This window comes from Aotus nancymaae, unplaced genomic scaffold (assembly GCF_030222135.1).
Source record: "Aotus nancymaae isolate 86718 unplaced genomic scaffold, 86718_ANA_hifiasm-v0.15.2.pri h1tg000008l, whole genome shotgun sequence".
Taxonomy (NCBI): domain Eukaryota; kingdom Metazoa; phylum Chordata; class Mammalia; order Primates; family Aotidae; genus Aotus; species Aotus nancymaae.
In genome coordinates, this window is record NW_026988419.1 from 49,688,536 (window position 1) to 49,715,488 (window position 26,953).

Genomic DNA, 26,953 nt, shown 5'->3' on the forward strand with positions numbered 1-26,953 from the left:
ATAGTTATTACCAGATAAGCCAGAAGCTTTTGTTACTGTTCATTATTTATTCATACTAGCATACAGTTTAAAAAGTAAACCAGAATTCCTGAATCACTTAATCTATTTTTATATAAAATGGAGTTTACTAGTACTGAGAAAGCTATTTCTTAGCATTTCTTCTGGGATTATAGTGTTAGTATAGTATCATGGGCAGTAATAATACTGATATTAGTAATTGTCAGATTTATTGATAGTGTATCTTAGCAAATCTGTAGAATACCTCCGCAAGAGTGGATATAGTTATCATTATTTGTTGAAGAAATGCCTTATGTAATTTGCTCAGTATCACACAGCTCATAAGTAATAAAGCCAGTAGTCAAACCTAAGTTTTAACTCCAAAGCCTGAGCATTTTACCACCTTATTCTGTTGCAAAGTATATTCACAATGTTTTTCACCATTTGCTAGCATATAAATTTAGAGCTAAAGTTGTAAACCTATTAGCAGAGTTGATTACAATAGGCGTTAATATTTTATTGTGGTAAAATGTATGTAACAATATTTACCATTTTCATGATTTTTAAGTGAAATGATATGTTTAATGATATGTACATTCACATCGTAATGTTTTGAAAATGTGTTTTATTTATGCTGTTTGTAAGCTAAGCTTCCACTTTTTAAAAGGGATTTATTATTATTTTTTCTTTTCATTTTTTTCTTATTTATCTTTAAAGGAATTTATTTTTAACATGCACTTTAGATACAATTTATCAAATATTCATTTTTTTTAGCCAGGTTGAAGGGTTTTTAGGTCTTAATGTTGTTGAGGGTTAACATAAACACAACAAAAATCACTCATTTTTAGTGCATGTTGTAAATTTTGGTAGCTGTGTACATTTGTGCAACTATTACCACCACCACATTCAAGACAACTTTTCCAACACCTTTAAAAATTTGCTTATATACCCTTATGGTACACCTTCATCATTTTCTGCTAAGCCCTTGTTAGCAGGTGGTATTTGTCACTATACTTTTGCCTTAAAAAATATTTTTTCATGTAAATTTTCCTATGTAGTGTATAAAAAAAGTACTTTTTTACACATAATCTTTTTTATTTTTTTCACTTAACCTAATGGTTTTGAGATTCGTGTTATGGTGTACGTTAAAATTTTACTTCTTTTTTATTACTGAAAGATACTCCATGGTATGGATATACCAGTTTATCAGTCCACTAATTGATAGACCTGAGTTGTTTCCCAACTAGATGTTTTTAATGTTACTTTGTGTTTGTTTTTCAGAATCTTTCTGTTTGCCCTGAAGATGAATCAATCATCATGTCCTCTTTTGTTAACACTATGACTTCCCTAAGTGTAAAACAAGGTAATAAGTCTTTTAAATAAAAGCATATTTTCTTCTAATTAGATTTTCAAACTTGATTATTAAGGAGAGAATTTACCAATTAATTTGGCTAATGATCTGTTATCTTTTATCTTAATATTGTTCTCTGAAGCAAAGATTTCCAAAATGCATTTGTGATGCTATTTACAAAAATTATAATTATAGTTTGATATTTCTAATTATTAAGCAGGAAGAAAAGAATTTTGTAACAAAAACAATAAAGAGGACTGCATTTTGTAGCAAGTCATGTATTTGATCCAGGCATATCAATAACAATATTTAATGCCATTTATAAAACATTTAGTCAGTGCCAGGCACTTTATATATTTATTATCCCATTAACTCCACATTCTTTTTTCAACACTATTATTACTTTTGACAGATTGGAAACTCTGGATTTGAGGGTTAACCTCTCAGTTACTGAACATAATTTGCCAAGCACTAATAGCTATTAAGCAAGATTAGGAATTTGAGCTCAAATCTGTCAATCTAAAAAATTGATGTCATATAATCAGTCACCTTGCCATTATTTGAACACTCCATTCTAATAAAAGATATCAGAACCCTTGAAAACTTGTGAGTAATAAATATATAAACAGTTTTCTTAGTTCAGTCTATATAGCTACCACATTTAAGTAATGAAACTACAGTAATTTTGTCTGGTCATATTTGGTTTATATAGAGTTATCCCTTTGTTGAACGTCAGCATGCTGTCCAAAGTTTCTATTCATAGGCTCTCTCAAATTCTATTCTGCCTCCTTCAAATTGACATGTAAGCACACTGAGAATCAGAGAGCTTAGGAGAGAAGCCTTTACTTTCTTAACACAACTGTCTCCTTTATCATCATCTTTACAGGATTTGAGAATTGTTTCACTGTCTTCACTCTTACATTTTAAAATGTTTTTATTGTTTAATTGTAAAATACACATAAAATTGACCATCTTAACCATTGTTGAGTGTATAGTTTCGTAGTGTTCGTATATTCATATTGTTGTACAACCAATCTCCAAAACATTTTCATCTTGCAAAACAAATTCTTTTAATGGTTATTGAACAACACCCCATTTCCCTTTCTTGCTAGCTCCCAGCAACCTCCATTCTACTTTCTGTTTCTGTAAGCACAACTACTCTTGATACCTTATTTAAGTGGAATCACAGAGTATTTGTCTTTCTGTGACTCATTAATTTCACTAGGTATGATGTCCTCAAGTTCAGCCATAGTAGCATGTGTCAGAATTTCCTTTCTTTTTTATGCAGAATAATAGTCCATGATCCTTATTTATTTTATTTTATTTTTTGAGACCGAGTCTCGCTCTGTTACCCAGGCTGGAGTGCAGTGGTGTAATCTTTGCTCACTGTAACCTCCACCTCCAGGGTTCAAGTGATTCTTTCGCCTCAGTCTCCCAAGTAGCTGGGATTACAGGCACACACCACCATACCCAGCTAATTTTTGTATTTTTAGTAGAGACAGAGTTTCACCATGTTTGCCAGACTAGTCTCTAACTCCTGACCTTAGGTGATCCACCCGCCTCGGCCTCCCAAAGTGTTGAGAATACAGTCGTGAGCCGCTGTACCTGGCCTCCATTGTATTTAGATGCTACATTTTGTTTATTCATTCATCTGTCAGTGGAAACTTAAGTTGCTTCTACCTTTGACTATTTTGAATAATTTTTCTATGAGCATGGGTATACAAATATCTCTTTAAGACCCTGGCTTTAATTCTTTAAGCTATACTCAGAAGTAGAATTGTCTTAGCTCTTAAAATTTAAAATGTTCTTAGATTTGTGAAAATATTAATTTGCTTTATAATCTTTTTTTTTTTCTATTACTACAGTTGAAGATGGGGAAGTATTTGATTTCAGAGGAATGAGATTAGATTGGTTTAGGTTACAGGTAAGAATAACTTTTTATTGTCGTTCCGTTTTGTTATTTTAGTTAACATGAAAAATTTTGTGACAGAAGTATAAAATATTCATTGTTATATACCTATTGAAAAGATTTCTTTTGCATACTTAACCATAAAAGAAATATTTTGTACTAGTTATTAAACTTGGATAAATATATTTATAACTTAAGCCAATATATGAGTTTTTGAATAGATTATTATAATTTTAAAATACCTAAAAATTTAAATCCCACTCTATCTCTTGATTATCCTGATTCAAATATTTAATTCCAAAGTGAAAGCACAAAATCTTCTCTGAGAAAATATTTAAAATCTACTGTGGGCATCAGCAAACTTTTTTTAATAGAGACAGTTGATAAAAATTTTAGTCTTGCAGCCACCTCATCACGACTGCACTCTGCCAGTGCAGTGTGAGAGCAGCTGTAGACAACACATAACTTATGGGCATGGCTGTATTCCAGTAAAACTACTTATAAAACAAGCAGGTAGCCCACAGGCCATAGTTTACCACCACCTGATCTATGCCAAAAGCTTCAATTTTCTGAAAAACAGAAATATATTATTAGAGTGTTCATTTAATAGATAAGTCTCATATAAATAGTTCATAAAGGCTTTAAAAACTCAATCTTAACACTTTGGTGTATGCTGTAAACTTAATAAAAATTAGTTACCCTGTAAATATTTAAGTAATTATGGGATAATGGTCCAGTGTTGTCCGTAATCTGTGTCTTTTAAAAATCCATATATTTTTAAATGATAATAGTCATATCATTATATCGTCATTTGACTCATTATAAAGTTAAACCATTCAGTTGGCCCATTTCCCAGTCTCATTCTCCAGAAATACTCACTTTTAATAACTGGTCTATATTTTTTTAGATGTTCAAACGAGTAAATGAGGTGGTACTATGTACTGTTTTGCTATTTGTTTATTTATTTATTTTTTAAATACTTATTTGTTTATATTTTAGAGACAGAGCCTTGCCCTGTCACCCAGGCTAGAGTACAGTAGTGTGATTATAGCTCATTGTAACCTCAGGCTCCCAGGCTCAAGACAGTCCTCCCACATCAGCCTTCTGAGTAGCTGGGACTATAGGTGCAAGCCCCTACACACAGCTAATTAAAAACAAAAATTGTAGAGACTGGGTCTTGCTCTGTTGTCCAGGGTGGTCTCAGACTCCTGGCTTCAACAATTTTCCTGCCTCAGCTTCCCAAAGTGCCGGGATTATAGGCATGAGCCATAGTGCCTGGCATGTTTTGCTCTTAAAAAAATAATAAAATATCTACTCGTTTAATTAAAAAGAGAAAATATAAGAAGTATTTGTGGAAGATATTTTTAGATGGATACAGTCTCAGTAATGACTCTCGGATGACCATACTTTTCTGGCAGTCTGCTTAGTACTCTGAGGTGCTTTTGCTTTTCTTAGATTCTTTTCTTCCAACTTCAAAATGCATAAGCACTTCTATATTCTATAGGGAGCTTATTTTTAGAACTGAAGATTTTTATAAATAAAAGTATTAAATAACTTCCCAGTTAGTGGGAGATCAGGGAAGTACACTTGAAATACCACCATCCCAAAATGTTAAATGTGTATATATTATAGATTATTCTCTTATTACAAATAAAGTTTTAAAGTTGATATCTCTGTTTTTAAAAAGGCAATGAAACAGAAGTAGAACTTGTAATGTAAAAAAAGAAGTGAAATTTTCTCTGCCAAAGGGTATACATGTTTAAAACTTTGAAAGTCATTGTCACAAAGCTTGAACTGCTTTAATCTCCTGTTCTCAGTTTATGGGAGTGCCTAAAACAATACTTGGGCTCAGAGAATTTTAGAGATTTAGATGCATTTCAAATGCACATTTACATTTGAAGTATTCATGTGAGAATTTTAGCTTTTTTCAATCACAGCAAAATAAAAAGCACTGAGTGAACATGAAGAATATAGACCTGATTATTCCTTCCTATGTGTAGGTTTTGTTAAGTTTTTATAAGATTTTTATAACAGCATCACTAGCTAGCTATCTGATTGTTTTTCATGTAATCTGTACCTGCATGTATTAGTTTTCTAGGGCTGCCCTAACAAAGTACCAACTGGATGGCTTAATAGAAATGTGTTATTTCATAGTTCTGAAGGCTGTCAGTCTAAAAGTGTGGTGTTGGTAGTGTTGGTTTCTTTCGAGGACTGTAAGTGAGAACCTGTTCCATGTTCTCTTCTAGCTCTTGTGATTTGCTGGTAATCTTTGTTGTTCCTTGCTTGTAGTTGCATTACTCTAAAGGCATCTCCCTGTGTTTCTTCACATCATTTTTCCTCTCTGCATATTTCATGTCCAAATTTTCCCTTTGTATAGGGCTACCAGTTATGTTTGATTAGGTCCCATTCAAATGACCCCTTTTTTACTTGCTTATCTCTGTAAAGACCCTAATTCCAAATAAGGTTACATTCTGAGGTACTGGGGGTTAGGACTTAAGCACATCTTTTTTTCGGGGATACAATTCAATGCATAACATTGCTTTTAACCACGTTTAGAACATGTAGTCTCTCAGACCCTTTCTACTGCATAGAGACCCTTTTTTTTTAGTGACAAAAACAGGACAACGCATACTAAGGAAGGAAAGAATGGGACATACACCTAAGCCACAGAAATGTTGGCTAGAAGTAGAGAACAAAAGTTCAAGGTAGGAGGCAGTGTCCAGAATCTAGAAGGTTCACATAGGTATGGAGGAGCAACTCAAAGGTAAAGGTTCCAAGTCTACAGATTAGACTGTAGGATACAGAAGATAAAATACTGAACAGTATTTTATAATCTGTAGAAGAATAACACATTCATCTTTTGAGGATTTTGTAGTCTAGCTATGGAGATAAAGGTAAAAAATGTAAAAAATAGCAGCTGAAAATCTGAAAGATTAAGAGATGTCATAGACAGAGTATGTTTATCAGTTAAATTTCAGTCTTCTTAGAAGGGATAAAGCCTTTTTCAAGTTGAAATTGCTTTGAACAGGAAAAAGAAAAGGACAAACAAATGAATAAAGAGATAATTTTGAGTGTAAATTACTGTAAGAAGGGGAAAATATTCACAAGAAGCATGAATGATCTGACTTTGATCACTGACCTTTGGTTTTAGGTAGAAGTACAAGAATTGTTAAAGAATTGTAAAAGCACATAGCCAGAGAGTAGTGAAAGTTGTGTAGATAACCAATAGTCATTGAGCAGAGCAGGATCAGAAGAACAAGCCTTTGAGAGAAGTTTAGTAATGTGCTTTGTGTCTTCACTGTTACCCTATTTAGTTTGGTTCTAAGGTCATTGCTCTTTCATAGGTCACTTTCATCTTTCTCCGTCCTTTTCCTACTCTTAAGAATTCTGTGTTTTCTTTGCGTTCTTTTCTACTTCCTAAGTGATCTCATTCTGCTGTGTATTCCATCAGTCCCTTAAGCATTTTCAGTTGCTCTTTCAAATATCTTTTCTCCTCTGTTTTCTAATTTATTCAAATTGTTCATATTCTTTTACTTAAGCCTGTTCTCTTTTAGTAACATGTTTCTCCCTCCATTGTTGTCAAGCAGTTCAGATGAGTGTTTAAATCATTATCTTGTTTTGTTACTGTCCATTTCTTCTGAATCTGTTTTCACAAAGTTATTTAAATTCTGACTTAATTTTATTTTATTTTAGATTTTTTTGGATACAAAATAGTTGTACATATTTATGGGGTACATGTGATATTTTGATACATGTATACAATGTATAATGAACAAATTTGGGTAGTGGGACTATTCATCACCTCAAACACATATATTGGAAACATTGCAAATCTACTCTTCTAGTTATTTTTAAAGATGCAGTAAATTATTAACTATAGTTGCCCTATTGTGCTAAGAAGCACTAGTTCTTATTGCTCATATCTAACTACATTTTTGAACCAATTACCAATCCTTTTTCACCACTTCCTCCCTGCCCTATTTGGCCTCTGGTAACCATCATGCTATTCTCTGCCTCCATGAGACCAATTTTTAGCTCCTGAGGGAATGTGTTCTCTTTCCAGGTCCACAAGGGGGCGTAGCTTTAAGGGCAAGAACTTCCCAGAGCCATACCCTCCTCCCATCTCTCTCCATCGGGGAGATTTAACGGTTTATGTTTAAATTTTGCAGGCGTGGAAAAAAAAACAAAGTCAATCACTCCAGTAAAAGTTCTGAAAAAACTCCTTTCGTTGGCCTGGGGTCTTAAAGAAGGTGGGGGTTCCTCCCAGGTTAAAAGTCCCCTTCTTCCACACCCCTTTAAACTCCATGTTTGGGTCGCCTTCCACGAACACTCCCTTCATAGAAGGCATCTTTCTCTCTCCTAAATTTCCCCTCTAAAGTCCCCTTCCACACTCTCTCGTAAAAGCCTGTCTTCCCCTCCTACACTCCATCTCTCTATTCCCTTCCACTCAGTGTGGAAGCTGCTTTCCTCTCCTAAATTACATCTTTCTGGATTCTCTCACTCAGTGTGAGAGTTAGCTGTTTCTTTCTGTCTCCTTCCCTGGTTTCTGTCTCTCTAAATAAGTAAATCACTTTCTACAAACGCTTTTAAGTCCAGCATTTACTGCATACCGCGCCGTGGTCCCCTCTCTCATTCTTAAAAGGGCAGAAAACCAAAAACCTAAAAAACCTCCTCCTCTCAGGGAAGCCAAGGGCACCCTAAACCCCTAAACCCCAATGTAACACTTCCACTTAGGAGTAAGAATATGTGGAATCTGTTTTTCTGTGCCTGGCTTTTTTCATTTAACATAATTTCCTCCAGTTCCATCCATGTCGTTGCAACAGACAGGATTTCATTCTTTTTTTATGGCATAATATTCCATTGTGTTTATATTTACCATTATCTATTGATAGACACTTGGGTTGGGTTCTATATCTTGGCGATTGTGAGTAGTGTTGCAGTAAACATGGGAGTGCAAATACCTCTTCAGTATGTTGATTTCCTCTCTTTTGAGTATATACTCAGCAGTGCAATTGCTGGATCATATGGAAATTCTGTTTTTAAATTTCTGAGGAACCTCAAACACTACTGTTTTCAGTAGTGGCTCTACTAATTCAGATTCCCACCAGCAATATATGAGAGTTCCCGTCTCCACATCCTCGCTAACATTTATTTTCTGTTTTTTGATAGTAGCCATTTTAAGTGGGGTGATATGATGTCTTATTGTGGTTTTGATTTGCATTTCTCTGATAATGCAAATTATCTCTCTGATAATTTCTCTAATGTTGAGCATTTTAAAAATACATCTGTTGGTCACCTGTATGTCTTCTTTTGAGAAAGATGTCTGTTTACATCTTTTACCCATTTTATAAATCAGAATTTTTTTTTTGCTATTGAGCTGTTTGAGTTCCTTATATATTCTGATTATTAATGCCTTGTCTGTTGAATACTTTGCAGATATTTTCTCTCATTCTATAGATTGTCTCTTCACTGTGCTGATTGTTTCCTTCTTTGTTGTGTAGGGGCTTTTTAGCTTGATGTGATCCTATTTATCCATTTTTGCTTTTGTTCCCTGTGGCTTTTGAGGTCTAACTCAAGAAATCTTTGACCAGACCAATATTCTATCATGTTTCACTAGTGTTTTCTTCTAGTAGTGTCATTGTTTCAGGTCTTAAGGAGTCTTTAATTCATTTTGATTTCATTTTTTTTAATATGGTGGGAGATAGAGGTCTAGTTTCATTCTTTTACATGTGGCTATCCAGTTTTCTCAGCACAATTTATTGAAGAGACTATCCTTTCCTCGATGTATATTCTTGGCATCTTTGTTGGAAATGAGCTGATAGTAAATGTGAGGATTTATTCCTGGGTTTTTTGTTCTGTTCCATTGATATTTTTGTCTATTTTTATGCCAACACCATATTGTTTTGATTACTATAACTTTGTAGTAGATTTTGAGATTTGGTAATGTGATTCCTCCTGTTTTGTATGTTTTGGCTCAGGATTGCTTTGGCTCTTCTAGTTTTTTGTCGTCGTCGTTGTTGTTTTTCCATTTGAATTTTAGGATTTTTTTTTTCTATTTCTGTATACTATGTCATTGGTATTTAGATAGGGATTTCATTGAATCTGTAGATCACTTTGGGTGGCATATTTAGCAATATCAATTCTTCCAGTCCATGAACATGAGATATCTTTTTATCTCTTTGTGTCTTCTTCAGTTTCCTTCCTCAGTGTTTTACAGCTTTTATTGTAGAGAATTTTCACTTTTTGGTTAAGTTTACTTCTAGGCTTTTTTTTTTTTTTTGGTAGCTATTGTAAATGAGATTTCTTGATTTATTTTTTAGCGTGTTTGCTGTTGACACATGGAAATGCCCCTGATTTTTGTATGTTGATTTTATGTCATGAAACTGAATTCGTTTATCAGTTTTAATAGTGTTTTGATAGAGTCTTTAGGTTTTTGTAAATATAAGATCACATTTTCTTCAGATAAGGACAATTTGATGACTTATTTTCCAATTCGGATGCATTTTATGTATGTCTTTTGTTTAATTGCTTTGGCTAAGACTTCCAGTCCTGTGTTGAATAAAAGTATTGAAAGCAGGCATCCTTATGTTATTCCAAATCTCAGAGGAAATGCTTTCAGTTTTCCTCGATTCAGTGTATTGCTAGCTACAGGTTCATCACATATGGCCTTTATTGTTTTCTTCCATACCTAGTTCATTAAGAGTTTTTATTATGAAGAGATGTTGAATTTCGTTGAATGCATTTTCAGCATCTATTGAAATTATGCAGTTTTGTCCTTATTGATGTGCATATGTTGAACCATCTTGTATTTATCTCACTGGATCATGATCTTTTTAGTGTGTTGTTGAATTCTGTGTGCTAGTATTTTGTTGAGCATTTTTGCATCTGTGTTCACAAGTGATGATGGCCTGTAGTTTCTTTTCCTGTAGTTTCGTGTCTTTTCTGGTTTTGGTATCAGGGTAGTGCTGGCCTTGTAGAATGAGTATTTGAAAGTATTCTTTCCTCCTCAGTTCTTTGGAATAGTTTGAGCAAAATTGGTATTAGTTCTTTGTATATTTGGTGGAATTCAGCAGTGAAGCCATTGGGTCCTGGGCTTTTCTCTCATGGGAAGCTTTTTATTACTGCTTCTATCTCATTACTTGTTATTGGTTCTTTCAGGTTTTCTGTTTCTTCTTGGTAGGATGTATGTGTCTAGGAATTTATCCATTTGGTCTCGGTTCTCCAGTTTATTGTCATGTAGCTGCTCACAATCCCTAATCCTTGGAAGTTTTTTGGTATCAGTTGTAATGTCTCCTTTTCCATTTCTGATTTTTTTGGGATCTTCTCTCTTTTTTTTCTTACTTAATCTAGCTAAAGGTTTGTCAATTTTGTTTATTTTTCCAAAAAATGAAACTTTCGTCTTGTTGAGCTTTTGTATTCTTTTTAGTCTCAATTTTCTTTATTTCTGCTCTAATCTTTATTACTTATTTCCTTCTGCTAACTTTGGATTTGGTTTGTTCTTGCTCTTCTAGTTCTTTAAGGTACATTATTAGGTTATTTGGTCTTTCCACTTTATTAATATAGGTGTTTATTTCTATAAACTTTCCTCTACTGCTTTTGCTGTATCCCATAGGTTTTGGTACATCGTGTTTCTATTTTTGTTTCAATAAATTTTTTATTTCCCTAATTTCTAGATTGTTCAGGAGCATGTTGTTTAATTTTCATATGTTAGTTTCCGAAGTTCCTCTCATTCATTTCTAGTTTTATTACACTGTGGTCAGAGAAGATACTTGGTATTATTTTAATTTTTTGAACTTTGTTTTGTGGCCTAAAATATGGTCTCTTCTGGAGACTGTCCCATATTCTGATGAGAAGAATAAATTCTATTCTTTAAAAATATGAGACAGTTAATGGAACTCTTTATTGAATTCATGGCCATAGCTACAGGTAATTCCTGTTTATACTCTAAAGCTGATTATGATAAGTAAAACTCCTTAGGCTTAGTTTGTGATAAATGTCAAGTATATTTTGTCATCAGAATATTGACATCATTCTTCCTCATTCCTTCCTCTTTTCTGGTAGACAGAAACAACAAAAGTCCTCTTTGTGATGTCACTGTCTCATTGAATAATAACATCATCCACCTACAGTCCCCTTGCCATGGTGGGGACTTTTTATCCTACTTACAAAGTGATAATTTGCTCTCTATTTCATGGATAATTGCAAGAAGATATGGAGCTCCTAGGGTCAGAGACAAAAGACTTAATTCACTTACAGAAAGCAGCATGGGCATCAGCATATATGCATTATTTCTGCTATTTTCCTAAGCTCTGCAGGGGTGGTACAGAGGATCCAAAATGAATTCTGAGCATGCATTGGGCTTGTGTTGTAGATAAGGAACACTAAGTTTGAGGAACCTTGTATTTTATCATCAGTCATAAGCATACTTGCTCTTTGTTCCAAGGGAGACATTACCTCATCCCTCAAATTTGATAGCTGCAAGTATAACCCTAAGAAATGTCGTAGGGAATGAATGGCTCAGACCTTGCCTTCTTGACATACCCAGCAAGATGTGTGGGGCATGAGACCCATGCAGGAGTATCTCCCAACAGCCAGAACCCTGACTATCATCTATAATTCTTCTGTTGCCCACTATATCTAATTATTTCCCAGATTAAACTCTTTTAAACTACCATTACTCAAAACTAGACCATCGTAATCCTGTCTTATTGCCACTACTGCCTTCTAATAGATTTCTGCTTCCTTTCCCTTCCCAGTCATGCCTCCCTTTTTTCCCCACTATACAGAATAATCCTTCTAAAACAAAAACTAGCCACCACACAGAATCCTTAATGCTTCACTAAAACGTTTAAATTCTTTAACGTGGTATACAGCCTGTTCATGATCGATTGAATCTCATGTTTTACTATTTCCCTTCTCTTCTTTGCAGTCAAACTCTAGCGATAATAAGCAGTATTTATTCTGTAGGCACCCCTTCTATTCTTATTCTGTGCCCTTCTGAAATGTCCCCACTCCATGGACATGATCTGCTCTTTGTGATTTGGTATCCCAGTTATAGAATTTATTTCTCCACAACCTATCTTAATGATTTTTGTTTAGTTCTATCACTTTTTTGGCGAAACTACATTAAATTTTACTATCTTCAGTATTTTTCTAGAATTTGTCAAATTAATACAGTGTATTATATGATCCAGTTTTTAGTTAATCAGTATTATCTAAAGCCTCATTGAATCAACATTTGCAGTATTTACTTTTATCTGATTGCTTCCTGTGTATGTTTTGTCTCTTAAATTAGATTGAACATTTCTTTTGGTATGGTTAACATGACAGTTAATTGTTTTATACTTTAGCTATTGTAACTTCAATTCCTTTGAGGTTCATTATGAAGGACTTATATATTGGACTCTGTTTTTATGGACATTAGTATTTCAGTTTACTAAATAAATTCTTGATAGGAATTTCAAGTTAGGGTCACTACAGACAACTAACACAATAGATGTTACTGACAGTATCACAGTAAATAGTTTAAATATCTTTCAGTAATGCTTTTTCCCCTTGTTAAATGACAAGTCCAAAGTCATTGATTTCTACCTAAACTACTTTTGTTTTCTCTGTACTTTGTAGGCATATACTAGTGTCTCTAAGGCTTCACTTGGCCTTGCAGATCACAGAGAACTTGGAAAGATGATGAATACAATAATTTTTCATACAAAAATGGTAGATTCCTTGGTGGAAATGTTGGTGGAAACATCAGATCTCTCCATATTTTGGTATGTTGTAATTTTCTCAAAGTTTAAGCAAGTTGGGATTTTATGTCTATTTTTAATTCTCTAAAAGAGCAACTTACTGATGTGATTTTTGTTTCTTAAATTTTTTTGAGGAGTTGAAAACAATCACTTCAAATTACAGGCCCTTCTTTGCATGATTAGACTTAAGGCAAAAAAATGTTGTGGATCAGGATCAAATAAAGCAAGTGTTGGAGATTAAATACCTAGTAACTCCACTTTTATGGTATTAAATTTAATATAAATATTAAGACGATGTGTGACTGCTTCCTGCATTGTGCTTCACTCTCCTCTTTTATAATCTTTTTGTTATACTTAGTTTACTTTTCTTCCCTCTTTTTCTCCCAGAAAATGTGGTCCCCAATGACTATGATTTGTTTTCTTAGTTTCTATCATAGTAGTTACTTAATAAATCTTTTAATGAATAAGTCAACTTGGTTGTGATCAGATTAATAAACAGTGGGGTGGCCAAGTGCAGTGGCTTACTCCTGTAATCCCAGCACTTGGGAGGCCGAAGCAGGTGGATAACCTGAGGTCGGGAGTTTAAGACCAGCCTGGCCAACATAGTGAAACCCCATCTCAACCTCCTGGGAGGCGGAGGTTGTTGGAGTGAGCCAAGATCGCACCACTGCACACTCCAGCCTTGGTGACAGAGGCAAGACTGTCTTAAATACATACATATTTACTTACATACATACATACATACATACATACATACATACATACATACCAGTGGGGCTAGGATTCAAACTCAAGTATTCTTGCTTCAGAGTTGTATAATATCAGCTCTGTTTTTTGCTTCTTGGACTTTTTTTTTTTCCTTTAGGGAAGAGGACTGGAATAACCTAGTAGGCCTCTTGATTTCTAAAATGCTGAAACGATCTCAATGGATAGTGATAGTAGTTTCTGTATATTGGATAGAGATCATCATGAAAAGCTTCTCACTGCATTTATTTTGGAAAATAATATCATCTGTGTTGATTTGAGCAGTTCGTTAGGAAGGCTTGAATTAGCAGAATCGCACAAGAAATTCAAATCACCAGGTAGAGAAAGCATACCTCTTAAAATAATGAAACACATTAGGAAATAAACTTTTTAGGTTTAGACACATCACAGGTCAAATTTGCAAGAATTTTTAAGATTATTTGGAGCCCGAAACTACTGTCTGTCTAACACAAAGTCTACCTTAGGTAGAACACGGAACATTTTATGTTTAGGTATGTTTAGCTATGCAGGATCCTATTGCAAAAGAAGAATACAACAATTAGAAAGTCCTGTCCCCTTTCTTGGAACTGAAAGGACTTTGAGTAATGTTTGAAATTTGTAATTTTCAGTCATACCTGAATTTTTTCATAGTAGCATTCTATTTTGCCTGTCACATCAAAATAAAGAAATGTTTACTACTTCTATTTGTCTTACTACTCTAGGATGTAAAGTGTTTTATTGACTCATATTCTTTAAATTTAGATTTAACATCTTAAATATAGATGCAAATTAAAACTGATGGCAGGCCGGGTGCCGTGGCTCACGGCTATAATTTCAGCACCATGGGAGGCCGAGGTGGAGGATTGCTTGAGCCCAAGAGGTTAAGGATGTAATGAACTGTGATTGTGCCACGGCACTCCAGCCTGGGCAACAAAATGTCCCTCTGTCTAAAAAAAGTTAAAAAAAAAAATTGATGGCATATGATTACCCAGGCTGGTCTCGAACTCCTGGGCTCCAATGATCCACCTGCCTCAGCCTCCCAAAGTGCTGGGATTATAGGTGTGAGTCATTGCACCTGGCCTTAATAATGGTATTTTTTTTCCTGTTTATAGTGACTTGGCTATAAAGAAATTTAATGATGTAAGAGGCCATATATATGGTTTATTATTTTTTTAAATTTTTGTTAATGTTATGTAAAGAATATTTTTATTACTCTGGGATAATTACTGGTGTGTAAAAATACTTCTTGGGAAAACATTCTCTTAAATAAATGCTACCAGTTATCTTTCATTCACTTGAATCAAATTAACTATAAGGTACTGTATCAGAAAACTTTTATTTTAACTGTAAAAATTGTCATTCTGATTTTTGTTTATATAGTTTTTATAGTCGTGCTTTTGAGAAGATGTTTCAGCAGTGTTTGGAGTTACCCTCTCAGTCAAGATACTCAATTGCATTTCCACTACTTTGCACTCATTTTATGAGTTGCACGCATGAACTGTGTCCAGAAGAGGTAATTACAATATACTACTGTGAGTTACATGGTATGCAAAGTAAACTAGATCAAACCTGTAGCCAACCAAATATTTACAGTCATAAGTACCTAATTTAGCTTCCCATCGAATACATCTATCTCTATGCAGAATCAGAAAAATGTTTGAATAGATATGTAGGCTTAATATATATATGGATAAATAAACATACATATAATAAGAACATATTATAAAGTCATTTGGAATTACCTTTTTTAAGATAAATGATAGGTCAGGTATTAATATCTGTGGAAAAGATTGATATAGTAATTAATTTTGTATACTTAATTTTCCTCTTAAACTGTCATGGAAAGGACTCAAAAATTAAATGTATGGATTACTGAATAAACATAAACAAGTCAAAGAGAGATTCACTAACTTGTTATCATTAAATTGTTAATAGATATATTAAGCAAAATCCAGATTTGCTGATATTTGTGGGATGCACGCATGTGCATACACATACACAGTTGCAGAGTAATTGAACTGCTTGGTAGTTTTATTGATGCCAAGTATCTGTGAAAAATGTATTCAGTGTTTCTTCTAATCTTTAAGAAATATTTTCTAAGTGTGATAAGAATATAAAGGTTAAATAGTGTATTTCTTTATAATTTAACTTAGTGTTTAGTCCTTTTACTTAAAACTGCAGACCTTGTGGAAAAGGAGTTTAGAGATAGCAGTAACATTGTCAATTTCTTTAAGCGTTAGACAACATCTGTTGCAGATTGTATGCCAGTATTCCAGGGAAAAACCAACTTTGAGACAGAAGTTAGCTTACAGGAAGTTTATTAGGGATTATTTTTAGAATTTATATCTGTGAGGATACTAATACCACCAATTTTAATATATTTATAAATTTTTTAGATTTAATAGATTTTTTCTCCCAAACTTGACACCTGAGATACATTATTAACTGTTTCCTCACCATCAAATTTCTTTTCATTAAATTACCCATAAAGTACTTCTAATTTTATTTATATGTCATGTCCTGAATCCATCCTCTTACTTTCCATTCCTATTATCATTATTACAGTTCAGATTTACAATACTCTTCATATGTACTATAAATGGAGTTCATCTTTTGCTTGGATTACCTAAGTGGTCTCTTTGCTTCTGCCATTGTTCTCCTAAACTTTATTCTTAGCACTGTAGCCAAAGGCAGAGGTCAGATAATAGAGAGACTTGTAGGACATGCTAAGAAACCGTAGTTTTTCTCCATTTCAGCATTTCTGAGCTATCGAAGGGGAGTAGTGAAATCAGATTTGTATTTTAAATAAGTTAGTATCTGTAAAGAACAAATTCAAAGTAGTCCTAATTCAGTATTCTCTTTTTTAGGAAGAATTAATAGCAGAAGATATATGTCTTATCTTTCAGGAGTCAAAATTTGATTAAACAAAACATTAAGTGTTTATTAATTGAAATATTTTCTAAGATGAACCAATAGTTAATTGTATCAGGTTATAAATCTTTTTTTTTTTGGTTTGACTTTCTATTAAAGTTTTATAGGGCATTTTAAATAAAATGCATTAGGTATCATAATAGATCTAGGAAAAGTTATTTTGTATGCTCAAGTATTTTTATATTTTATGTATTTTACATTCATCATAGAAATACTGTATGTAAGCTCTACATATATCATATGTATTATATGGAAGGTCAGGGCAGGAAAACTTTTAGAAATTTTATTTCTTTGTAAAATATTACAAATATATGGTGTAAAAATTTACAGTGTTTTATACTCAACATTCCAGTTACCATAGATAAGAAAAAAAAACATCAAATGATTACAACCCACTAAAACTAAAAAGAGACAGAATCCTGTAGCGATGGATGCATGGCCAGCTTTTTTTTCCTTCTGGGAGCAATGGGGTTTGATTTTAGAGATTTGAATGCCGTGGACTTTGTATTACCAAATTGATTTCTCACCATTTTATTTAAATATTTGTGCTCTTCTTTCCTGTTTATGCAGTTACAAAGTTGTGTCACAATTTATACATATATATAATAGACCCAGATTTTAAATGAAATAAGATTGGAAACAGAACTCGAAATCTGTTTTCTTTCATATTGTATGTTTAATATTTTAACGTTTAAGAGCTAGATACATAGGACTTTGTGGAATTTGAAAATTAAAAACATAGCTTTTCATGTTAAGCAAAATACTGATTTTTTCATGACTCCTCCCAGTTACACATTGCTTTCATAATCACCAAGTACTTGATCTCATTTATGTTCAAATATAGCATGGTTAATTGTTACAAAAGGCAAAAGCACTCTTTAACATTTCCCACCCTCACTTCTTACTGCAGACTGTGCCTTTAACCTAATTTTTCATGTCTATTTAGAAGTTTTTTTAATTCAAAGTACTTTCTTTATAACTTATATTATTATTATTCTGCCTTAACAGCGACATCATATTGGAGATCGCAGTCTTTCCTTATGTAATATGTTCCTAGATGAAATGGCCAAACAAGCTCGAAATCTCATCACTGATATTTGCACAGAGCAGTGTACTCTTAGTGACCAGGTAATAATTTAAATGTTTCCAACAGATAGGAAATGTGTGTGTGAAGGCAAGAAAATGTGCTTTTATCCAGTTGTTTTACTTTCCATTCTTTAGTTCCCACACTGTTAGTAAAGCCCATACCTCTGCTGTCAAACTCCATTAATAGGTATAATTTCTTAGATGTAAAGTTTTTGGTAAGACTCTGCATACTGTTTGTGTTCTTTCATCAGACACTTACAGTTTTTTTGTGTGTGTATTGTTAGCACCTGATTCTGCTATTTCATTGAAAGTTGTAAAATATTCTGTCAGTTGTTTTACATATTTTAGTTGTGATACATTTTTTAAAAGATTTCCTCATCTACTACTTTTTTATCCAGTGGTACAATTTGTAAAGGAAAAGAAAATAAATGCCTGATTCTTTGCCTTTATTTTCTAGGTGACTGATAAATTATATTATTATGAACTCCTGGAATTAAGCATATTTGGTGATTTTCAATCCATTGTGCTTATAATTCATATTGAAGCTCAGATTGCCCCATCATTGGCTATTGGGAGTCCTTTTAGTCACTTAAGAGCTTTCTTGTTATCTGGTGTGACAAGATGTACCAGCCTCATCTTTTCACACCTAGAATCAGCTGCTGCTTTTAGTGGGAAATGGTATTTCAAGACCCAAATCTGGATATTAGAGATGCTTATTGTTCTCATATAGCCTCATCAGGATTAATTTATTCCCAGTTATTCATAGGATTGTACTGATATCTCTAATTCACATTTAGGACTACCAGATTCTTTATCTTGTTCTATATTACATCAATGTCATCTGTCTTCCTTATTGAGAATCTGGCTTTCAAGGACCCAGAAGATATAAGAATTGTAATTCTCATAATCACAGGTTTACTTCAAATATAAATGCATAATAATCTCAATAATATTAATTCTGCCACCAACATATAATTATTGAGAAAAGTTAAAAAAATTTTGCCCATTTTCTCTACATTACTGCCTCTGTGTGTGTGTGGGTATGGGGGGGTTGTACCATACTGAACTATGGGCATTACAAGTTCTACCCCTAGAAACATTCATTTACTCTCTCTGTACAAATGTTTGATGCTCCTAGCTGCTTAACATGTTGATTATCTCTCTAGTGATTTTAATTCTCTGAAGCTCATTCTCTGTCAGCAGACTGTTTTAGTAAAGGGCTAGAAAGTAGATATTTTAGGTTTTGTGCAACACATGATCTCTGTCCACAGTTACTCAACTCTGTCATTATAGTGGGAAAGCAGCTATAGACAGTATGTGAACAAATGAGTGGCTATGTTTCATTAAAATTTTTTCAAAAATAGCTGGTGAGCCAAATTTTGCCCTGTTTTTTCTATTTAGCATTAATAAATACTATTGTTGGGTATTCCAGATTTGCTGACTCTATTCTCCCCCCCCATCCCATTTACTTGTATCTTCTCTTTCCTCCATCTCTGTTACCCTTATCTTGCTCTAATTTTGATTTCATTTCCAGCAGTTTTTCCCCAGCCTGGGTACTGTCTTGGTAGAGGGTGCTGGCTGATCATTTTGACAGGACTAAACTGCTGCAGCCTCATCAAACCTCAAGAGGCCTTACTGTAGGCTCTTGAGTCCTCTATACTTCAAGTGAATACCTAAGGCTCTTGCAGGATTCCCTTTCTCACTGTCTTCAGGTTCCCTGTTGTGTCTTTCTGCTCTTCCATATAGGCACTATAAGTCTTGTGGTGGTTGGTACTTTTTTGTTGCCTTTCACTTGTATTTTGGGGGTTGTGGAGATACTTTGAAACTTGATTTTATAGTCAGTGTTATTTGTGGATTTTGGTTTTATGCTCTAGTAGTTCTGTCTCTTGTGATGAGAGTTACAGATACTCAACACTCTGCTCTCTTTAATGTTCTTGAAGTTGCAAATTTCTGTAGAAATTTTCATTTTAGGAAGGGACTCCTTTGTCACAATACAAATGCAATATAATTTCTTACGTACTTTTTTTCCCAAATATAGTTCATTCCCATGGCTTTAGTTACCATCTAGGTATAATGACTAAATAACTTTCTTTGGCCCAGTACTGTCCAGTAGAAATACTATGCAAACCACATATGTAATTTACAATTTTGTAGTAGCCACACAAAAAACTTAAAAAGAAACAGGTGAAGCTAATTTTAAAAACGTTGATTCAACCTAATATACCCCAAAATATTATTTCAGCATGTAATATTAATGAAATATTAGATAGCTTTTATACTAAATCTTTGAAATCTGGTGTTTATCTTACAAAACAGCTGAATTTGAACTGGGCACATTTCACATATGGCTACTGCACAGTGAAGCTCTCCTTCTACCTAAAATGTTTTCATTTCTTGATTGCCCACTTTGTTACCTGTCACATGAAATCAATTATTTCTCATTTGTCCCTGTTTTTTTTTTAAATTAGTGGTCTTAACAATGTGTTAGGTAGAAACCTCTGTGTCATATTTGATTCCCTCTTTTCTCACACATCTAAGTTACTGAATCCTTTCAATTTTATCTCGGAAGTCTATCTCAAATCTGCCCATTAAACATTTATTTATTACATTTGCCTATTTCGTATCTTTTTTCATACCTTGTCTGAACTATTTCTAGCAGCTTGTTATAATTTTCTTTTCTGAGTGTTGTCTTCTGACAATGTCAGAGTTAGCCTTAGAAAATACCTCCTCATGGCCAGCACGGTGACTCATGCCTGTAATTCAGCACTTTGGGAGTCTTGGGAGGCCAAGACAGGCAGATTGCCTGAGGTCAGGAGTTCAAGACGAGCCCGGCCAATATGGTGAAACCCCGTCTCTATTAAAAATACAAAAAAAAAAAAAATTAGCTAGGCATGGTGGTAGGTGCCTGTAATCCCAGCTGCTTGGGAGGCTGAGGCAGGAGAATCACTTGAACCTGGGAGGCAGGGGTTGCAGTGAGCCAAGATCGTGCCATTGCACTCCAGCCTGGGCAACAAGAGCAAGACTCCGTCTCAAAAAAAAAAAAAAAAAGAAAAGAAAATATCAAACTGTTGCTGTCTTTTTGCTTTCAGTTTACAATCCAACCTCTGGCTTGACATTCAAGGCCCTTCCTAATAGTTGAAACCTCTGTATTTCACCTTACATGTTATGCTCCACCACCTAGTAGTTCTCACTACAGCTCTGAACCATCATGTCTTTACATAGTTTTTTTTCAAAGGCTATTTAATCCTTCCAGTGAAATGTCCTTTTTCATTCCTTGCTTGCCTGGTATGTTTTACTTGTCTTTTTAATAATAATTTAAATAAGCCTCCTTGAATTTCCTCTATGAAGTGTTTCTTCACTCAAGATTTATCCGTTTCTGTTTTCCACCAAGCTATGTGCATTACCCAAGCTAGCTAACTAAGCTCTATATCTCACTTATATTTCTGTCCTTTAATACTGTTATGATATTTGCAACATAGGCTGGATTCAGCTAATATTTGCTTGAGTAGTTAATATGCTTTCAGAGTAATTGGTGTAATGTGAGATTTCATTCTTTTCTAAATTTAGTTGCTGCCCAAGCATTGTGCCAAAACTATCAGTCAAGCAGTGAATAAGAAATCAAAAAAACAGACTGGTAAGAAAGGGGAACCTGAAAGGGAGAAACCAGGTGTTGAGAGCATGAGGAAAAACAGGCTGGTTGTGACCAAGTAAGTGTCCACTTATATTATACCTTTTTGCTCCAGGTAAAATATTTATTTCACTTTTTTCTATGACATTAGTACTGAGGAAATGCTAATAATTGTATATTCTTCATTTTCCAGCCATTTAAAAAAATCTTTCAGAGCTTAGTTAACTTGTTAGTTGCTTATTTCCTCTCAAAAGACAGATTTTGGCCTTTAGAAGAAAATATATGTAATAGGTGATATTTGTCATTTTATACTAAGTACTGAAGGCCAATTATATGTTTAAAAAATTTTGTGTAGTACATTATAAGCAATCTAATTTTTAATTTATTTAAAATCAGATAGCTGAGAATTTATTTTGGTATGTTTGTGACATATTAGAACATACCCAATGTCATTATTATAAAACAGAAATAACAGACCAGGTAGCATTCAGGGATCTTTGTTTGCTTGTTTAATTATTTGGAAGGGAGGTATAGATCGATAATAACTGGGTGAATATTTTTCATTTAAAGTAAATTTCCTAGTTTCTTGCTAAGTTGAGTAAGCCATTGCCCTTTTATAGACAACTTTCCTTCTGTCATAACAGAAAGTACTACAGGAATTGGAAGTGGTTGTCTTATGAGTGCAGAATAAGTTCTACCTACTATATATTAAGTCAGTAAAGTCATTACTACCTAAAGGTAGAAATAAATGATGACATCTTTAGAATATTGCTCTTCTATGTTAGTTATACCCGTAAAGATTTTGAACTTTCTCAAAAAGTTCAGAGATTAAAACATCAAATTCTGCAAGTATTATCTCCAAATAAGGTTGATACAGTTATAAAATTTTTCTTAACATTTTACTTAACAGTTTATTAATATTTTTTTCAGCCTTGATAAATTGCACACTGCACTTTCTGAGTTATGCTTCTCTATAAATTATGTACCAAACATGGTGGTATGGGAACATACCTTTACTCCACGAGAATATTTGACTTCTCATTTGGAAATACGCTTTACCAAGTAAGAAAGAATATTAACTGTTTTTGTTTCTTGACTCAGTAATGAATTTGTTATTTAATTGTTAATGTCTGTACAGTGTTTTCTTTTATAAGGAAAAGCATTAGTAGAACTGGTTTAATGTTAAGAATAATGAACTGGGAAGTACAAAGAATAATGAACTGAAAATTACTTAAAATACCGAGATTGTTTTCTTATACCTATTAGTATTAACTAGTAACACCAGGCAAGCCAGTTAATATCTCTTAAATCATAGCTTCCTTATATACAAAGTGAGAAGATTGGAGAAAATCAATGTATTTCAGCTTGCAGGTGGCAACCCAGTAGGGTCATAAGATCAGTTTATAAGGTTGTAGTCAAAGTTTAGAGAAAGAAGAGGGAGGGAAAGAAGGGACAAGAGGAAGAAAAAAATAGGAAAAAAAAAAACCAGTACACTGTGTGCATTAAGTATATACATTGCTTTGTGAAGCACTTTATTGCATATATGCATGTGTGTTGACTTGCAGTGTTAAGATGCATGTCTTGCAGTAGGTCACCTGTTTGAAAACCTGAGGACTAGATGAACCCTTACATGTTTTCTGAATTCACATGTTGCTGTTAAATAAGCCAGCAGAATTCTAGATTCTTGAGGTCTCAATTCTAATTAGAATTTTCTAAGTTAAATATGAATATATATTTTATGTATGTATATGAAATAGTACATTGATAAGTCAGAAACCTTTCAACTTTATAGATATTGCTTTAACCTTTTTCTAAAGTTTCACACTTATTTATTAATATTTATTAATAAAAATATTTGACAATTTTTTTTCTTCAAAGCCTTGAAGCAATTTATAAAACAAAATTTTGCCAAAGGGTTTTCAAAGTTCTGTAGTCATTAACAGGTGGTATTTGTATTTGCACCATATGCTTAACATTGTGTTAAGTACTCTAGGTAATAATATAATAAAGATAGAACTGTAGTTGTTGAGATACAACTAAAATAATTAAGAGAACAGAATATGAGAGTATATAAATTGGCACTAAGTTCAGTGTTAAATTATCAGTTGACTTGAGAAGAGTCTGGCGATGAACTGTCTTTTGTTCTTAGTAGTCAGGCATCCTGACAGTAAAACCCAGAATGCTCTAGAACTTAGGCCAAAGGGACATTGTGCCTTGTGGTGTTTATTATTCTCAAGTGGGTAGAGGTGGGAGATTGGTGAGTGGAAGGGGTTCAGTTTACGGCTCCCTTGTAAACAGTCTGATTCGTTAATCCACAGAGAAGCAATTTTTTTAAAAAAAGCAAATATCTACTTAGTGATTAGGATCAAGGCAAGGAGAACGTTTACCTTGGAAAGTTGGTTTTTTTTTTTTGAGACAATGTTTTGTTCTTTCACCCAGGCTGGAGTGCAGTGGTGTGATCTTGGCTCACTGCAACCTCCGCCTCCTGGGTTCAAGCAGTTCTCCTTCCTCAACCTCCTGAGTAGCTGAGACTACAGGCATATGTCACTGTGCCCAGCTGACTTTTGTATTTTTAGTAGAGACGGGCTTTCGCCATGTTGGCCAGGCAGATAGCATGTGAATATTAGTGAGTTGGTTTTTGTCAATCACTTGAGCACAGTCTTAGGATTTAGGGATTACGTACTAGGAAAGCAGTTTTCGTCTTGAGTCACCTCTTCTTGGCTTGTTTCTAGTGATGGGATTTGTCAGTTGTCTTTAGGATCCATCTTTACAAATACAAGTCTAAGATCTTTGCAGATCTAATGCTTAGGGAATTTTAAAGAAAGTGAAATAGGGGTGGCCAGTGTAGGATAAGATCATTTAGGGAAGTACTTTCAAAATTTGTGTTTCCTTTTAGTCTTATACAGTTTCTTGAGATATAGACAGAACTGTGTTTTATGTGCTATGAGCGATTAAAGAAAATATAGTTGCTTGTTGCCTTATTTTGTTTGACTGTCATAGAGTTTGTTGAAAGGCAGCACTAAGTGAGGCAGCTCTGCGGTCAAATCTTAGTCATAATCACTTCCCAACAGAACCTTATCAATTTATGTGAATCCTGAACTTTATTTTTTTTCCTCTGGGAAATATAGTGATAAGTACATTGTAGGATTATTGAATGTGAGGATTGTAGGTAATTTATATAAAACCTCAAAAATTACTGGCACCTAACAGTGTCAAAAAAATTCAAGCTGCAGACTAAATAGTTCATTGTCCTTGCTACAAACAACTTACCATGTAAAAGCAATTTTTAAAACCCTCTTTATACTTAAATCATTTTTGTTCCTGATATTCTTAGAATGTTTTTAATCATTTGTATTCACATTTCATTATAGTTTTTAAGTTTTCTTTTTTTTTTTTTGAGACAGAGTCTTGCTCTGTTGCCCAGGCTAGAGTGCAGTGGTGCAATCTCAGCTCACTGCAACCTCTGCCTGCCTGGTTCAAATGATTCTCCTACCTCAGCCTTTCAAGTAGCCGGGATTATAGGAACGCGCCACATGCCTGTAATCGAAAGGCTAATTTTACCCAGCTAATTTTTGTATGTTTAATAGAGATGGGGTTTCACCATGTTGGCCAGGCTGGTCTCGAACTCCTGACTTCCAAGTGATTTGCCTACCTTGGCCTCCCAGAGTGCTGGGATTATAGGCATGAGCCACCATTCCCGGCTTTCATTCTTTTTTTATATTGTTTCATGGGAAGTTAATGACAGTAATTTTACAGCTTTGTAATAAATCATTTTTATTGCTTGCTTAATATTAGATTAACAGTAGGTTGAATGGTTTATTTTATATGAATGGAAAAGTCAGAGGCTTTTCTTATTCTCCTATTCATTCTCCCCAGGTCAATTGTTGGGATGACTATGTATAATCAAGCCACACAGGAAATTGCAAAACCTTCAGAACTTCTAACAAGTGTAAGAGCATACATGACCGTACTCCAGTCGATAGAAAACTATGTGCAGATTGATATTACGAGAGTATTTAATAATGTTCTTCTTCAACAAACACAACATTTAGACAGTCATGGAGAGCCAACCATTACAAGTCTATACACAAATTGGTAAGGAATGCATTTAGAAATTATAGTAATAGAAAGTTTGTAATGAACTACTTAGGAAAATTAATTTTTTATGAATAAACACTCGTTCATATTATCAACCAACTTAAAATTATATGCAGGAATGTATATCATAATACATTTTGAATTAAGCAGTTTCTTCCAGTTATAAGTTTACTTTACTCTTTAGGTATTTGGAAACTTTGTTACGACAAGTCAGCAATGGCCATATAGCATATTTTCCTGCAATGAAAGCGTTTGTGAACTTACCTACAGAAAATGAATTAACGTTCAATGCGGAGGAGTATTCTGACATATCAGGTGAATAATACTATACCACAGTTTAGAGAAGAAAGAAAACTTAATTCTTTTGCTGGTGTCTTGATTCTTTTGACTTTTGATTCTGTTGTGACTGTTCCATTCAATTATATGCATAACTGCATATTGTATCTTAGAATTACTTTTGCATTTTATATTCTCTCTTTCATTCCAGAGACTTTTTTTCAGGATTTTACATTAGTTTTTATAATGAGATGTTGCATTGTGTTAATGTTCATATTCTTAAAGTATTTGCTCTGTCAAAAGTATAAAATTAAGTACATTTTCTTTCAGAAATGAGGTCATTATCAGAACTACTAGGCCCATATGGTATGAAGTTTCTAAGTGAAAGCCTTATGTGGCATATTTCATCACAAGTTGCTGAACTTAAGGTAATATAGTCTTTATTAATTTTAGCTTTTAAACAATTCCTGAAAAACATTTCAGGAATATGAGCAGCAAGCCTAGAATGTTAATTATTTTAATCCAACATGAAAGTACTAATATGAAAATGAAATCAAATAGCCAGCAGGGCCTTTTTATGGCATTTTAGTTTAGTTTTCTCTATTTTGCAGGTGAGAAAATGGAAAGCCAAAAGAGGTGAATTGATTTGGTAAAGGGGACTGAACCTCAGGGTTTTGGGCTTGTGGTCAAACCTTCATAATATTGTATCATGATGTTTTTCTTTGAAATACCAGGTTCAAAATTCCAGCCAAAGTTAAAAATTTATTCACACTTGTAGTTTGAATGTATTTGCTTTCCATAGATTGTAATACAAACGTTATTAGGTTTATTGCTTTTTCTTCTTAAGTAATCTTTTAAATTATCTTATTCCCTCTAAGTTGGATGAAAAATACCTTTAGAGTGCTTAATGTTTCAGTAAAGATGTAAAGGAACTAAAGCAACAATATTTTAAATACCTTTTTTTAGCATTTTAGAAATATCCTAGGGCTTAGGTGATTTATATGGAATCAATCTATATATATAGTAACTATGTAGTTTTTGAAAGAATTTGAACTTAAACTTATGAGCAGAATAGAGAAGTCATGTTTTAAAATAAACATTTTCTTTGTGAAAGCTTTTTAGTGGTTACTTGTGCCTTGAATTTTTAGTTTCTCTCTCTCTCTTTTTTTTTTTTTTGAGACGGAGTC

General features: G+C 33.6%; 1 protein-coding gene across 4 annotated transcripts in view; it reads left to right on the forward strand.

Annotated features, from left to right (window-relative positions):
* NCKAP1 (NCK associated protein 1) overlaps positions 1-26,953 on the forward strand; it is a 111,719-nt gene that overhangs the window by 58,168 nt on the left and 26,598 nt on the right. For all 4 annotated transcript variants that reach the window (XM_012468616.3, XM_012468617.3, XM_012468618.3 and 1 more), the window contains 10 exons: positions 1,279-1,360; positions 3,214-3,272; positions 12,882-13,027; positions 15,128-15,260; positions 17,687-17,806; positions 21,332-21,471; positions 22,323-22,454; positions 25,269-25,487; positions 25,675-25,805; positions 26,097-26,194. In XM_012468616.3, the coding sequence (XP_012324039.1) occupies positions 1,279-1,360; positions 3,214-3,272; positions 12,882-13,027; positions 15,128-15,260; positions 17,687-17,806; positions 21,332-21,471; positions 22,323-22,454; positions 25,269-25,487; positions 25,675-25,805; positions 26,097-26,194 (1,260 nt within the window). The remainder of the gene's footprint in view (positions 1-1,278; positions 1,361-3,213; positions 3,273-12,881; positions 13,028-15,127; positions 15,261-17,686; positions 17,807-21,331; positions 21,472-22,322; positions 22,455-25,268; positions 25,488-25,674; positions 25,806-26,096; positions 26,195-26,953) is intronic.